Genomic DNA, 15438 nt, shown 5'->3' with positions numbered 1-15438 from the left:
ATTTCCCAATTACGGATCTGTTTGGTGTTTCTTAGATTTTCTCTGTTATAACGGAAATTCTGTGACACAGAGACCTTCTCTGACTTTAAATAGCTGAGATTTGTTCATATTTAACTCTGTGGGCTGTTTCATTACAGTAAACCTGTGAATTTTCCAGTGTAAGTGCTGAAAGCTCCGCTCCTGCATGTTTCTCTGGCTTTAACGGCGCCTTCTGTTTGATGTGGGTGATGGTTTCTGCTGCCACCTGCTGGTATTGTGCAGCACCTTCATGCTTTCTGAGGATAAGAGCTGTCATACAGACTGTCCTCGGCTCACATCAAAGTGCTGCTCATAATCTGCAGTCAGTTTCCCCTGAAGCACCAAGCTGGCACTGATCAGGTATCAACTGTTTAAACAGCAGGAATCTATGGAAGCTTATTTCCACCATTAAAAAATAAAATAAAAAATTGCCATCTGTAACTTGAAATTTTGAGTTATGGATGGCGAATTATTTTTTTTACTGCACACCACAGGAACAGGAGAGCTTGAAATGCATTCAAAGGTCAGAGGTCAAAAACCTGATGACAGTTTGTTCATGTTTGCCACACACTGCTGATACAAACTGATACTGTTGCTAACTGGTTTTGAGTACGCATGCCTTGGTGTCATCTGCTTCCAGTTAACAAGGAAATGACCTGTTTCACGGAGCTTCATGATTCGCAGAGCCAACTCCAAATTTTGATTTATGGATAGCCAAAAAAAATTTCAGGCATGTCTCAGGTGCATAAAGCATCAGCTGATCTTAGTGTATGTTTATAAATCCGCAAATTGATGAATATCAGTCCACAAAAAAAGACCTTCCATTTGTGCCATATTTCATGGTTACAGTTATCGTATCAACACAGGAAATAGCTGACAGGAAACAGGAAAAGCACAGCAGGTCCTTCATCGTGCAAATGAGACAAGCAGCAGCGAGTTCACAAATAAACTTTTATTATACCTGCACATACAGAAGGTTAACATATCAAACTTTGCTTCACTCATACATATAAAATCACTATAAAATGTCACTCTGTAATATCTCTGCTGCTGTTTTTCCAACATTCGCAAAATAAACTCCACTGCAATTCCTTCCTGTGGTAAAAAAAAAATCCTCTCAACAATAAGACCATTTTCTGTCAAAGAAAATCAAAGGAGAGAAAATTGCTGCAGAATAAATAAAAACAGGAGAGTTTGTTACAGTCACAGCACAGCTTGGCCCGATCCTCCCACATCTGAGCAGACGCCACGTGAAACCAGCTCTGAGAAGCTCCCAGAAACACCTGCAAAGACCTGCCGAGCACACCCGATTCAACATGGAGGCAAGATTGTCTCTCACTCACCTGAACCTGAATCACGAGGCAGGTGAGACCTTACCTGTGGAGGTGAACTAAACACCTGGTTTTATCCAGACTCCAGTCCAGAGGAGATTTATTCCAACCATGTACACTAATACAGGAAGCTCAGAGAAGAGAGCGAGTGCAGGATGCACAGATGCTTTCAGTCCTGAGGGATGGGGGGGGTATCGAGCTAACTTCAGGTTTAACTCTGAGGTTCAGGGATATGAAGGTGGTACATTGCCATAGTAACTGATGCTGCAGATCTAAGCTGCTCCGGAGCAGGTTACGTCACAGGTTAGTGATCACTGCCTACTGACCAATCAGATCTTGCTGGAAAGCCCCTCAGAGCTGAGTGCAGTCAGAGGGAGCATCAGTAAGAAATCAGGAGTCTTCCCTCCTGATGTTTCATTGTTCTTTTGTTTAGCCTGTATTGTGACAGGACACAGTAACTGCCCCAGGGGCAGATTTGAACCCTGACCTCTGCAATAGCCTTACAGAGTATAGGTCACCAACTCAGAGTTAAACCAGCACCCTTAAACATTAATATCTGATCCTAAAACAGGACATCTGCTGTACTTACAGGCCTTAGCTCTGTTTTCACTGATGGAAATAAGAAATGAAGAAACTTTGAAGCCATTTTTCTTACTGGAGATTAAAATGTTTCCCCGCACAGCTTCGTCCTGTTTGAGGGGAACCTGCCTGTTTGGTTTGAGGCAGGAACAGAGGGACTGAATTTTTCACTAAATCTAAATGAGATTGTTTAAAGATGAATGCACACACTTTACACACCACGAGGTGTGATCAAAAAGTTCAGAGAACTGGACAAAAAGAAATAAAAAATGTAAAAAAAAAAAAAAAAATGATAAAAAGGTGTCCAGTCTCCCCTTCGAGGTGATCTTCCAGGCACCTCTGGACCATCTTCACAAACACTAACAGAAAAACTGTGTGTCATCAAGGAAATAAACTAATCCAGATAAAGGAGACCACTTTATAAATCCATTCTCAACATCTGTATGTGACAGCTCATCCTGCAAGTTTCTCTTTCACTGCTGAGAACCACATGTTTACACCTGCAAAAATATCCACGTCAGCAGAAGAAGTCTGAGATATTAATCTTCTCAAAGAAAGGATCTTAAACCTTGTAAGAAGGCTCTGAGGCACATGGGCTGCTGTCAGATCAGTTTGAACTCTTTAAATTCTCTTCTCTTGAACTTGAATGTGATATTTTAAAAAAGCGACTGACAAAAGAAAAGCTTTGAGGAACAACATGTGATAACTGAAGCTGTGCTCTGATGCTTGTATTTAGCAGAAAACGGGAGAAGCAGCCCCCACAACAGGAAGTGAAAAGTCTTCAGTGCATCACGGAGGATGAAGAGGCTGTAGAAGAGGAAGAGTTCAGTTTTAAGGGACGGTGACGTGAAACGGGCTGCCGGGGACGTTCTCGTCCCCCCACTTCACGATGAGGATGTAGCTGCCCTGCTCTTTAACGGTGTACGTGACGTTGTACATCCTGTTTCCCATGTGTTTTACGTAAACCTCCTCGCAGGGCGTCTTCGGCCCGTGGACGCCAACCATCAACATGTTGGTGCCTGCGAGGAGAGAAAAAAGAGGTGAAAAATCATTCTCAGGTTTTATTTTAGGAAGGAAAGGAGGAACGAAGTGGTCACCTGCTTTGCTGCAGTCGACTGTGAACGTGTTTTTCTGACCAATGAAGGCCTTCGAAAGGCCGGCGCCTCTGGAGATGACTTTACTGGCATCCGAGGAGAACTTAGGCAAAGAGGCGAAGGGCCCGCCCATCGCTGATGACTTGCTGACGGTTTCCACAAGAACAGATGATGTCTCATGCAAACTGTGGCTGCCTGCCAGACGAGGTCCTGGAAGAAGAAGACTTAGTCAACTTTCTCCAACAGCATGTGGACGTAACACCGGGCCATTGCCGCCGCTACACCTGTTACCTGCCTTTAACACCAAGCGTATCACCGCTGAGACGTCTGATCAAATATACTTTGAATTACCGTAATTATGCGACCGTTTGTCCTATCTGAAAAATTTAAACGGTTTCTGAAAGCTGAGAAATTGCGCTCCACAACCAACATGGGGTTATTATGGTAATTGTTGCCAGATGGCGGGATATTTGAAATATGTTGTGTTGCCAAAGACACCTTCAGTTTGAAAGGGTTAAAGTATGACCCGATATGGACGTGTTGGTGATGTTCCTACAACATCACAGTTGGGTTTTCTCCAGGACTGCCATCACAGCACCATCACAGATCTTTCAGTAAACAGTAAAATATGATAATGAGAGAACTATAAGTCTTTCTGCCAATGTGGTCAGCACTTTGAAAGGGTCTGTTTTCTGAACCTTACCATGTAGTTTGGTGCCTAAATCTAAACAAACAGTAAGGCTACGTTCACACTGCAGCCTGAAATGACCTTCTGTGACCTGTATCTGATCTTCTCATGCCAGTCTGAACAACACAGATCCGATTTGTGACCCAGGCTGCTCGGAAATGTGGTCCTAAATCCGATACGTAACTGATCTTTTAAAATGTGACCTGTGTCTATACAACCAGGTCGCATTCATCCGACCTGAACGTCACTGACACTCCACAAACGTCACTATTCTGCTTCCTGATCTGCGTTTACTTCCGCAAACACAGAGCACGCTCGCTACGTGTGACATTATTGCGTCCTCTACTGCGCATGCGGGACACTTAGGTTGTTTGCAGTTCACACAGGAGATCACATACAAGCCGCATATATTTGCAAATGTGAACAACCACGCAGAAAAGAAATCGGATTTCACAAAAAATCTGAATTGAACATTAAGGCCTGCAGTGTGAACGTACTCTATGTGACAATTGAAGTCAGTTTTAAGTTTTCAGGCCACTAAACAGGATTCACATCATCAGGATCACCAGCTTTGTAGAGCTGCGTGTCGTCTGCATAGCTGTGAATAGCAGATTATATTTAATTAAATTAATATGTCAGCTAAGGCTGAGAACAGTGATTGATTCCTGGACTCTGCCCTCTTTACTCTACACTCCACCTACAACTGGATGACACACTCTGTAGTATTTTGGGGTCTTCTGGCCACCCCTGAGTCACCCTTGGTCAGTTAGAAGGAGAGTCACGTATTAACATTAATATGATGTCATCTGAAGAACTACAGAAAATGGCTGCAAACTGTGTCTTATTAGTATTTATCATCTGTCTGAGCTGTGAGTCGGATGGTTGGAAGAAACTGGTCTGCAAACATGACAAACTGTGATTTAAGTTGTGAAACTACGTGCAGGAGAAGCATGCAGGTGGGATGGAAAAGCCTACATTTACAGACTGTGGGTCCAAATCTTGTTCTGAATTTGGTCTACATTATTTCTGCTCTCTCTGCCTCTCGCCCTATGACAGCTGGGATAGGCTCCAGCCCCCCCCGCGACCCTGAACAGGATAAGCGGAAGCGAATGGATGGATGGATGGATGGATGGATATTTCTGCTGTAAAGCTGGACATTTTAATATGGGAGTTTATGGAGACTGACTCACTGCTGCAGGCTTTGGTGCTTCAGTGTTTTTTTTTCAGTCCCAGAGGTTGCTGCTCCATCCTGATTTTGGAGGTTAGCCATTTGTTTTCCTACTCCAGCAGCAAATGCCAGTAGTTCACATTTAGCCAACAGCTTCAGGCTAAATAAAGTGACACATTTTCCATTCAGGGCAAACAGCAGTCAGAGGATCACACATGTTGTTTGTTAGCTAGTTGTCATTTATTGCCCTGCTAGATTTATCCCTGTCAGAACTGTTAATAAAGTGTTGGCCTTTTGAATATTGAGGCACAAAGTACATAAAACTAGTCTGAACACTGTTGGGTCCAAACAGGAAGATTATTAAGCATCGCATGTGATCCTTTCATCTGTGGATCAGAGGAAAGTGATGAATCATGCTTCATTTTCAGGAATCACTCCCTGCCTGACGGCAGTGTGCAGACTCTGTATAAAACACATGGAAGCTCCAGGAAATTCTGTTCCTGTGAGCATGGGCACCATTCATGGACTGACCTCAGTAAAAGGTCAGCGGTCTCTGACCTACCTGACACTTTGGCCTTGAAGGGGCTGCCTACAATGTGTTGGGGTCCTCCGTACTTGATGGAGATCAGGTAGCTTCCAGGAGCCATAGGTGTGTAAGAGACCTTGTAGCCCTCAGGACACTCCTGACAGTCCATCTTAACCTTTGATGGCCCATCAATGGTCACGGACAGAGCCCCCGAGCCGGCGTTACAGGTGTTGACGATAAACTCTGATGCTACACCTGAACAAAGAGTCAGAACACTCATTAAAACCCACCTTCATCAAATGGCTTCAAAATGAAAGGCTTTGTTTGTCATGTATACCTGTGGTTCCTCCCTCCAGGCCCGGCCCGAAGGCAGACACCATTCCTGGATCTCCGACCTGACCTGGTTCTCCCACTCGGATCTTGAAGGGACTGCCGGGGACGTGGCTGCCGTTAAAACGAACATCTATAGAATGAACACCGTTTTCCTTTGGGATGAACCTGATAGCATGCTGATCTGCAGAAACAGGGAGTCACCGATTTACCATTCATTCTATCACCACCGTAAACTTTGGAAAGGAGGCACACCCACGGTTTCTTAAATGAATGACTGAATATTACTGTATTTAACACGATCCTCTGCAAAGACTTTAACTGCCACTTTGTGAAAAATAAATACCTAAAAAAAATATCCCGATGACTCCTGTATAGCAGTAGATAACAGTGAACATGTGGTGTTAACCTGAAAACTAAAAGATAGTGGGCCCACACTTGAACCATGTGGAACTCCATATGTAATCTTCACTTTTGATTGAGTCAGAAAATAGTCCTAAAGACCATTTCACTAACAGCTTTACTGGGGTCTTACCGCTGTCCAGCTCAGTGATGTAACACTCCTCGCTGGCTCCTGATGGTGTGTGGATCTTAGCATCAATCAACCCTCTGGCTCCATTCAGCTGCACTGCAAAGGAGGCCTCATGACCCACCTTCAGGCCCATCTCCTGATAAAGAAGTCAAGTTTATTTATATAACACATTTAAAACAACGACGTTGACCAAAGTGCTGTACAAGATCTATAACCCCAAGGACTACACTCAAATAAAAAATAAATAAATAAATAAAAACATTAAAAGACAATAAATAACATAAATACACCTGGATGTCATCAGCAAAACAGTGAAAAGAAATATTGTGTTTCCTAAAAATCGACCCTAGAGGCAACATTACAATGATAACAGAATTGGGCCCAGAATGGACCCTTGAGGTGCTCCACAAGAAAGCTTTGCTGCAGTAGAAAAACAGTCTCCTAGATGGACAGAGAAACTTCTGTCAGTAAGAGAAGATCTGAACCAAGTCAGAACTGTGCCTTTAATGCCGATTTCCTGTTCTAGGCGGGACAGAAGGATCTCGTGGTCCACAGTGTCAAAGGCAGCTGACAGGTCTGTCTCTGTGATGCAGACCGTGAGACAACACCAAATCCAGTGTGTGACCTTTTTCATGAGTGGGACCACACACCAGTTGTGTTAGGTTAAAGGAGTCAATAAGTGAGACAAATTCTTTAACCAGCGGATCATAAAGTCACCAATAAAGTCCTTCGGTAAATCACCGCACAGCGCACCGAGGGGGAAGAGTTTATCCCCAACAGCTGCAGCTCAAAGCTGGCGTACAGGTCTGCCGAGACCCGACGACAGTGAGAAGGAATTCATCTGTGAGCCGTGCTGTAGGAAACATGTAGGTTAAAAGTGTTCAACAAGCAGTTCTCAGTCATTTCCAATGAACCAAACAGTCCTTTAAGTCTTTTTACAAGATTTTTTGGCATTCTGATTAATAAACTGTTTATATCTGTGCATATATTTCTATGCATTTTATTTGTATTTTATTTGTTGATAATGCTCATGAAAACTATTCATAGTTTAAGTTTTTACATTTTTAAAATTCAGTTAATTGAGTTTTGCTGTTTTCTGTCAATTTTTTGTGAGATCCTTCACAGCCTCATTTGTTTTTCTGTGAATCTTACAGCATCATTTTTTAATCCACAATTTAATGTATTTTACACATATATGTACAACATATGAAAGCTGTACCTCTTATAAAGGAGGCAGACCAGTTTCTGTTTGAACACAAAAATATATCAACTCTTTGATGTTTTTATGTGAGCTCTTCTTTCTCTGAACGCAGTTTGTTGAACCTCGAGAGTAAATGTGTAGCATACAAAGAAAGAGGAGAGCAGTTAAATATACAGAGCTAACTGTAAGGTGTCAGAGATAAATATACACACCTATGACTACAGAAATACAGCACAGCCACTGAGACACTAAAAATAAACCTATTCACAGAAAATCGAAATGTCAGAGGGCTTCATATCTGCGAGCTCAGCTGGTAGATTTAGATGTTTCCTCACCTGCAGGCTGGTGATGGTGAGGCGGCGAGCGTCATCTGACAGAGAGGCGACGGGGACCATGAAGGGGGAGTCTGGGATGTGTTCATCATTGAATTTAATGGAGACCTCATAATCACCTGAATGAAAAACAGAAAATAGCACAGTGATGTTCCTCAGGGATCCAGTCCTGAATGAATGTATTATATGAATGCATTTTAATTACAAATTAAATGCATCTGCTGTGAGTGGTTGGGGGTGAGGGGAGAGAGAGACAGGACAAAAGACAAAAGATGCACTGAGGAAGAGAGCCAGAGATTAATAATCCATCCATCTACTCTTAAGTATCCTAGGAACCACAAGTAAGCCAGCAGTCTGAGAGCGAAGTGCTCTGTTGGGGTGATATGGGACTATGAGGTCTTTGAGATAAGATGGGGCCTGATTATTTAAGACCTTGTAGGTGAGGAGAAGGATTTAGGACAGCCTGATAATAATGAATTACAATAGTCCAGCCTAGAAGTAATAAATGCATGAATTAGCTTTTCAGCATCACTCTGAGAAAGGATGTTTTTAGTTTTAGAAATATTGCGCAAATGCAAAAAAGCGGTCCTACATATTTGTTTAATATGTGCACTGATGCACATTGATTCATGGATAGATAAAGCTGGGTATCATCTCTATAGCAATGAGAATGTATGCAATGCTTTCTAATAATACTGCCTAAGGGAAGCATGTATAATGTAAATAGAATTGGTCCTAGCACAGAACCCTGTGGAACTCCATAATTAACCTTAGTGTGTGAAGAAGACTCCCCATTTACATGAACAAATTGGAGTCTATGAGATAAATATGATTCAAACCACTGCAGCTTAATCTCAGATTTGATGCTCTCTTTACGACACTACTGTACTGAAATTTATTCCCCACTGCTGTGTAATCCATTACTGCAGATTTAAATAGTTTTTTGCTGGTTCTGGGTTTGTTTGTTGGAGGTCTGGGAGCAGACAGTCTCTTCTGGGATTTGGGTTTTGACAGGACAGAAGCTGCAGAGAGGCGTCTAAGACTGCAACTCTTAGAATGACACTATTGTGAAGATTTTACACAAATAAGGAAATTGTCTTGGTGTCATGGTGCAAACAGCAATTTTTAATAATATATTTTTAATAAAATTATTTTAAAAATACATTAAAATAAAAAAATACATTATACATTCTCTTATTTTCTATATTTTTAATACATTTTATTTTCTGTATATTTTATACATATTGTTTTATTTTCTGTATATTTTTAGATTATATTAGATTATTATATTTTTATTTTAGAAAGTTTGACTTTCTATAGCATGGCACTGAACAGGAACGGCCCTCCAATCTCATTGAACATCCTGTATAATGACAATAAAGGCATTCTATTCTGTTCTAAAAATAAAATATGTAAAGCGTGTACAGTAGTAAACATCCATACAGGACCTCACAGGCTGATTTGCGCTGTCAGTGTGGTGTTGGCACCCTCAGTGCCATTTGCTGTGTACAGTTAAGTGTCGCATGCATAGCAGTGACCATCCTTCTTAAAGTTACCGTCCCGGGTTGGTGTCTGTCTGTGTGGTTTGCACAGAGAGGAATTTTTGAAATTTCACCAGTGGTCTTAAAACGACCAAAAAAAACGACCAAAAAAAACCAACATGAACATTTTACATCTTGAAGCATCTTTACGTCTTTAGGGCAGCTTGACAGGGTGCTTCCTGGTGGGTGATTGATTGAAAAGTTGGTTTGAACAAGAAGGTGGGAGACACCATGAAAAGTGGACCATCAACACAGTTGATGGAAACTTCAGTGTGATGGAAACATGTTAATGAGAACATTCAACTCGTTATCCGCAGATCTTCCTGAGCCTCATTTTTAATGTGGATTTAGTCAGTCTGCTGTTATTGGATCTATTAGCAGCTCCTGCTTTTTGTACAGCCACAAATATTCAGACATCTCTCACTGGATTACTGCCAGCAGAAGATTTATGGACATTTATTCATGTTTATTTGCTTTCTGTTGGTTTGCCTCTTACAGAAAAGATCCTGTAATTGGAATACCAAGAACTACAGGAAATATTTCTTCCCTGGTTAATGTTAATTCTTTCTAAAGTGGGCTTAAACCAAAAATCTCTTGAGTCTTACCAGGCTCCTGCACCACATAGGTGACTCCACAGGATCCGTCCTTCCTGTCTTCAAAGGTGATCTCAGCCTTGCTGGGTCCTTCTACAGCAATGGAGAGACCTCCAGCTCCTGCCTCTCTGGTCCAGATACTGAACTCAGCTGCAAAACAGCACAAACTGTGAACGCTGCAGTTCCTGCAGTGGCCACAAGAGGCTGGCTTATAGAAAACTTAAGTGAAATTAGTGTATATGTCATCACCAAAATAAAATCAAGAATGTGTGTTTCAAGAGTTCATTTTACGCCTCACAGATGGATGTTTTAACAGTTCCTGTGACCAAACTGTGCTGACATGCAGGAGTTTGGTTTGTCTTATTTTTGCTTCGTCCTCTTTATCTTCATTTTCATCCAAAGATTCAAATGAAATCAAAGTTCTTACAAAAGAAGCAGAACGGAAAAGAAGCGATAAGGAATGAATGTAAACTCTCCCACACACCTGGGATCCCGGCCACTCCACGGTCCAGTCCAGTTCCTCCTGCGCGGACCTTGTGGGCCCCTCCCTCTCCCAGGGGGCCCACGGTGAACTGGAAGGGGCTCCCGGGGACGTGCTGGCCCCGGTATTTGACGTTGACAGTGTGAGGTCCCATCTCCTGAGGAATAAAGCGGACGCTATAGGTGCTGTCCTCTCCTTTAATGATCTCTGCATCCTCCGTCTTTCCTCCAGGACTCGTCACCTGAGCCATCATCTCCTGGTTACCTGGCTCACCTGAGAGGAGGAGGAGGGGAGGAACATGGAAGAAGGGGGATCAGACGATTCATCCAGCTGGATTCTGGTAAACAGTCTACACACAACATGCATGAACAAATGTGATGTCATGGTTTGGTTAATGTCTCATTATTTCAGATTTTATAGGTTTATAGGTTTTTGAAAGAAGCATCTCCAGCATTTTTGTGGGAGTGACATCAGATCTTATTCTGGAAAATTAAATCCTCTTACATCACAGTCTACATCAGCTTCTGGAAAAGCTGACTCTCTTTCCTGGAAATGGCAGCTATAGGCTGCTGTTTCCCTTTTAAAAAATACAAAAACATGAATCTTGTGTTTATTTTGTGTCTTTAGCAGCTAAAGTGTGCTTTGGAGTTCTTCAGGCATCAATTACATCTTTTCTTTTTTCATTTTGCAGTTAGTTTGAACATCATCTCATTCAGAAGCTGATAAGTTAGTAGAATTAACAGCGATGATAAACATTTGAAGTGAAATATCTGAAGCATTTTATAAGTTTAAAAACTGTTCTGGAGAGTCTGAACTTGTCTTAAGATGCTTAATGGATGTTTGTCTTTGTCAGGTTCAGATTTAAAATAATCTTACTGATTAATAGAAATTAATTATTTCATGTGTCACTCAGCAGACCAACCATCAGCAACTGAGGCTGAAAAATGAAGCCAATGCTGAGAACCTGCAGTTCCTCTAATGTCCATCAGAGGCTCCAGACATCCCTGAACTGGACCTGATGTTGGAGTCTTTTTAATTACCTGACCAATAACGTGGCTGCTGTGCACTTCTTTGGACTACCAGACCGTCCAAGAAGGCTGAGCTCCAGTTCTGGTGAGTGAAATTTGAGGATTTTACTTGGATGCTGAACACTGATCAGCAGATATCTGAGTCTGCATGATGCTCCTGTACAGCCTGTAGACGCAGACTGATAACCAAGCTAGTTAGCATTAGCTGATAACTTAGAGCTCCACCCTCTCATCCAAATATGGTCACTTCTGGCTCCAAAAAAACCAACAACACGAACAAAAGAACTCATGTTAAATGTTTGAAATGCACAGTTCAGAAAATAATAGGCGATGTTATGGCAGCTACGTCCATGTTTTTTAATTCGCAGTCAGCAGGTTCTTCTTCATCCTCAGAGCCAAAGAAAAAGCTGCTCTGAACTGAACCTGTAAGCAGCTCCATCCTGTTACAGCAACAAACCAAACAGACATTTCACTGTCTGAGAACAGTGAGACAACAGTGCCACCATCAGGTCAGACTGTAAATACCACTTTAATCCAGATATAAAAAGGCAACATTCTGACAGCAAAGTGCAGACAAAGGGAAATAGACTGAGGAAGAACAGGAGTTGGACGAATTAGAGGGTTAACAGGGAAGAACCACTGCAGCACCGCACTCTGTTAAATCACCCAGTATGACTTACAGGAAACACACACACACACACACACACACACACACACACACACACACACACACACACCATCCTGCAGCGGCTGTCGGCTGCCGGCCGGCATCCCCCCAAAGCTGCTCATACTCTCTCGTCCCAGAAAATCTCCGAACACATCTCTGAAGGGATCTCCTCCGACCTGCGTGCTCTCCTCCACCCGCACCTCCCTCTTAGTCTCTCCGGCTCGGGTTTTGCTGATCTCTGTCCGCTCAGTCCGGGTGTAGGTGTGGCTGCTGCGGGTGAACGTCCGGGTCAGACGCTCCTGAGCAGAAACCATCTGAAACCAGTTTCCTATGACCCCGGGGAAGGAGGAGGAGGAGACAGGGGAGAAAGAGGAGGAGGTGAAGAGGAGGAAGCAGGGAGGACAGGTGCAGACAGGAAGAGGAGGCGGGAGTGATGTCACTGCTCACCTGGTATTTTGAGGTTGAGGTCACAGGTGCTGCCCACGGTGGCGATGGAGGGTGCCTGCCGTTTCCGGGTGATGCTTTCCTTCATCCGACCCTCGCCAAACACCTTCACCGTGAACGGACTTCCTGTTCATACATAAATATCACAAACTTTACCCACAAACACACGAATGACAGCAGAAATGCTCTGACACCCCCATGTTTTCTCCAGAAAAGAAGAAAAGGAAAGCTGAAACCCTCAAATCATCTGGATTAAACATCTGGATTATTAGATCTGGAATTCTTAATGCTGGTTACAGGAAAATGTTTTGTACCTGTGATTCGCCCAAGAACAGCTTCAGGTATTTTACAAACAGTGGGTCCATCTTTTATAGTATCTGTGGTCGTACGTTCCCTTCCTGCAGAGCAGATCTGGGTCCAAACCTGAATCAGTTTTCGTACCTGGCACGTGCTGGTCGGCGAACTTGATGTTGATGATGTAATTTCCTGGTTCCGTGGGACAGTAGGTAACTTTACACGTCCCATCTTCTACATCCTCACAGTTGATGTCCACCTTACTGGGACCCTCGATGGACAGACCCAGACCTCCATAACCTGCCACAAACACAGATGGCGAAGGTTAGAGTCTGAACTCCTGAGCTTCAGCACTCTGATTGCATGGATGAGGTTCAAATCCTCGCCTGCGTTCCTCGTGTCCACTATGAACTCGGCCATCTCGAACGTGTGTCCCTCCACCAACCCCTGACCGTAAACCTTCACCTTGCTGGCATCTCCGATCTCAGACTGACCCACCATGATCTTAAATGGACTGTTGGTGACATGTTTCCCATTCTTCTTCACGCTGACCACGTGTTCACCAACTTCCTTTGGGGTGAAGGAGATTCCTGGAGGAAAGACACCTCATCAGACTCATGGAATTCATTTTAGTCTCCTCTCTGGTTGGCTGAAGTTTTTTAAAGTCACAAATCTCATCCCAAGACACACGACCCAAAGTCTCAGATCTAACCTGATTCAGGACTCGATCACCCGGTGATACCCAGGTCCCCCACCCCCCATCGGTATCCGCTGATACTGCTAAGCTATGAATTTTTCTGGCTTGATCCCCATTTACTGCTGACCAATCAGTGATGGACAGCTAGCTTTGTCAATTGGTTAAGGATTTTATAAAGGTAATACTTAGGAGACCAAATACTGGATGAATCAAATCTCGACCTTCTACGTAAACATGGCTACATTTAGTTTGATTGGTCCACATTTAGCTGAACGGTGACCGCTGTGAAAAGCTGTGAAAAGTAGAAACGGACCGATGTGCCTGTTGGGCAGCCTCTTCAGCAGGCAGGGCTCCTCGGTTCCTGACGGAGCTCTGATGGTTGCCGTCAGGCTGCTCAGGTCCGTCTCTGTGATCTTTAAGGAAACATCGGTTGCTGTGCCAACGTTGAGCTGGGACGTCCTCACAGAGTCATCACCTGGAGATCAAATGCAGGAAGACAAAGTAGTAGTAAAAACCAGCTCAGTTCAATCAGTCGAACTTTATTCGTACTGCACATGCAGCTCAAAGTTCTTCACAGAAAACTGACAAGCTGATAATAACACAAATAAAACAATGTGCAATGATGTATTTAAAATAAAAACAAAAACCTCAAAGAACTAAATTAAAATTTTAAATAACCTGAAAGTACAATAAGAGTACAACAAACTAAACTGACATCAGTTAGAGAATAGAAATAAAGCTAATGATGAATCTAATGATGTGATGTGTGTGACAGCTGCTTAGTGAACAACTATCAGGATGAATTTCCAAAAATTACACAGAGAAGTGGAGCATGAGCTGAAAAGGAACTCAGGAAATGCAAAATGTGAGATGGTGTGTTGGCCTTGGCAGGGAATGTGCTCTGCTGGACTTGGGAAAACAATTAAATAAAAACAGGTTGACAACAAGCAGGTGGCTGTCGAGAGGAAAATGTAATTAGGAAATACTATAAAGACAAAGAAGGACGTTAGCAGCAAGTTAGAGAAGCAAAGGAAGAACACATGTTGTATCATGGTGCAACAAAACAAAGAGAAACTTAAGATTTCCAGGACATTTTAAAGGTCGATAAAGTTCAAATGAAACCTTTCACAGAACAAAATAATTGATTAACAGCACTGAAAACAAAAGTGTTGGATAAGTAAATGTCTGAATTTAGCTGAAGAAATCTGATCATTAACATCTGCTTTAGCTGAAAAGGAGTTTGTATATTTGGTGTTTCACTGGAGGATATAACAGTGTCGTCTGCATACAGAGTTAGAACTAAGCTCAAGACAATCCAGATGTGACTAGTTGGTTAGTATCCATCATTTTCTGCATGTGTTTCATAATTAATGTGTTTTAAAGGCATTTGTTTTGCAGATATTTATGGTGGCTTTCCTAAAAGTAGAATTTGTACACTTTTGGAGGCTGTTCTAAAAAACTACATATACAAAGTGAAGTTAGACCTTCGGAGGAGTTGTAGCTGCAGTTTCATGAAAAATCATTTTAAAAAGTGTGGTTTGTAATTCTCAGTAACTCCGATCTGACTGGATAAAAGTCAAGAGAAGAGCTTTTTTTACCGGTGATTTTGGCAGTGAAGGGGCTGCCGGGGATGTGTTTGTCATCAAACTTGACGATGATGTTGTAGTCTCCAGGTGCGGTGGGCAGGTAGGACACTGTGCACGTCCCATCCTTATTGTCTTTACAGCTGATCTCCGCTTTGGATGGACCTTCAACAGCCAGAGACAAACCTCCTGCAGGGAGAGCAGGAACTGTTACTGCGACAGTCTTTCTCCTCTTTAGTTTCACGTCTGCGTTCTGATTAAATACACGTTTCATATTTCAGATAAAACAGATGTTACTTTGCAGCTGTTAT

At 42.7% G+C, this 15438-nt stretch overlaps 1 protein-coding gene across 1 annotated transcript in view; it reads right to left on the bottom strand.

Annotated features, from left to right (window-relative positions):
- Window positions 1-2759: 2759 nt before the first annotated feature.
- LOC115773270 (filamin-C-like) overlaps window positions 2760-15438 on the bottom strand; it is a 57703-nt gene continuing 45024 nt past the window's right edge. Inside the window, exons 36-49 of the mRNA XM_030719875.1 lie at window positions 15143-15316; window positions 13858-14019; window positions 13234-13437; window positions 12995-13147; window positions 12557-12679; window positions 12180-12437; window positions 10418-10687; window positions 9946-10083; window positions 7803-7918; window positions 6270-6402; window positions 5742-5918; window positions 5441-5659; window positions 3026-3232; window positions 2760-2947 (exon numbers count right to left, since the gene is read on the bottom strand). Coding sequence (XP_030575735.1) covers window positions 2760-2947; window positions 3026-3232; window positions 5441-5659; window positions 5742-5918; window positions 6270-6402; window positions 7803-7918; window positions 9946-10083; window positions 10418-10687; window positions 12180-12437; window positions 12557-12679; window positions 12995-13147; window positions 13234-13437; window positions 13858-14019; window positions 15143-15316 — 2522 coding nt within the window. The remainder of the gene's footprint in view (window positions 2948-3025; window positions 3233-5440; window positions 5660-5741; window positions 5919-6269; window positions 6403-7802; window positions 7919-9945; window positions 10084-10417; window positions 10688-12179; window positions 12438-12556; window positions 12680-12994; window positions 13148-13233; window positions 13438-13857; window positions 14020-15142; window positions 15317-15438) is intronic.

The sequence above is a fragment of the Archocentrus centrarchus genome, chromosome 23 (assembly GCF_007364275.1).
Source record: "Archocentrus centrarchus isolate MPI-CPG fArcCen1 chromosome 23, fArcCen1, whole genome shotgun sequence".
NCBI classification, from domain to species: Eukaryota; Metazoa; Chordata; class Actinopteri; order Cichliformes; family Cichlidae; genus Archocentrus; species Archocentrus centrarchus.
Note: the sequence above shows the minus strand (reverse complement) of the source record. Positions and strands in the feature narration are given on the sequence as shown.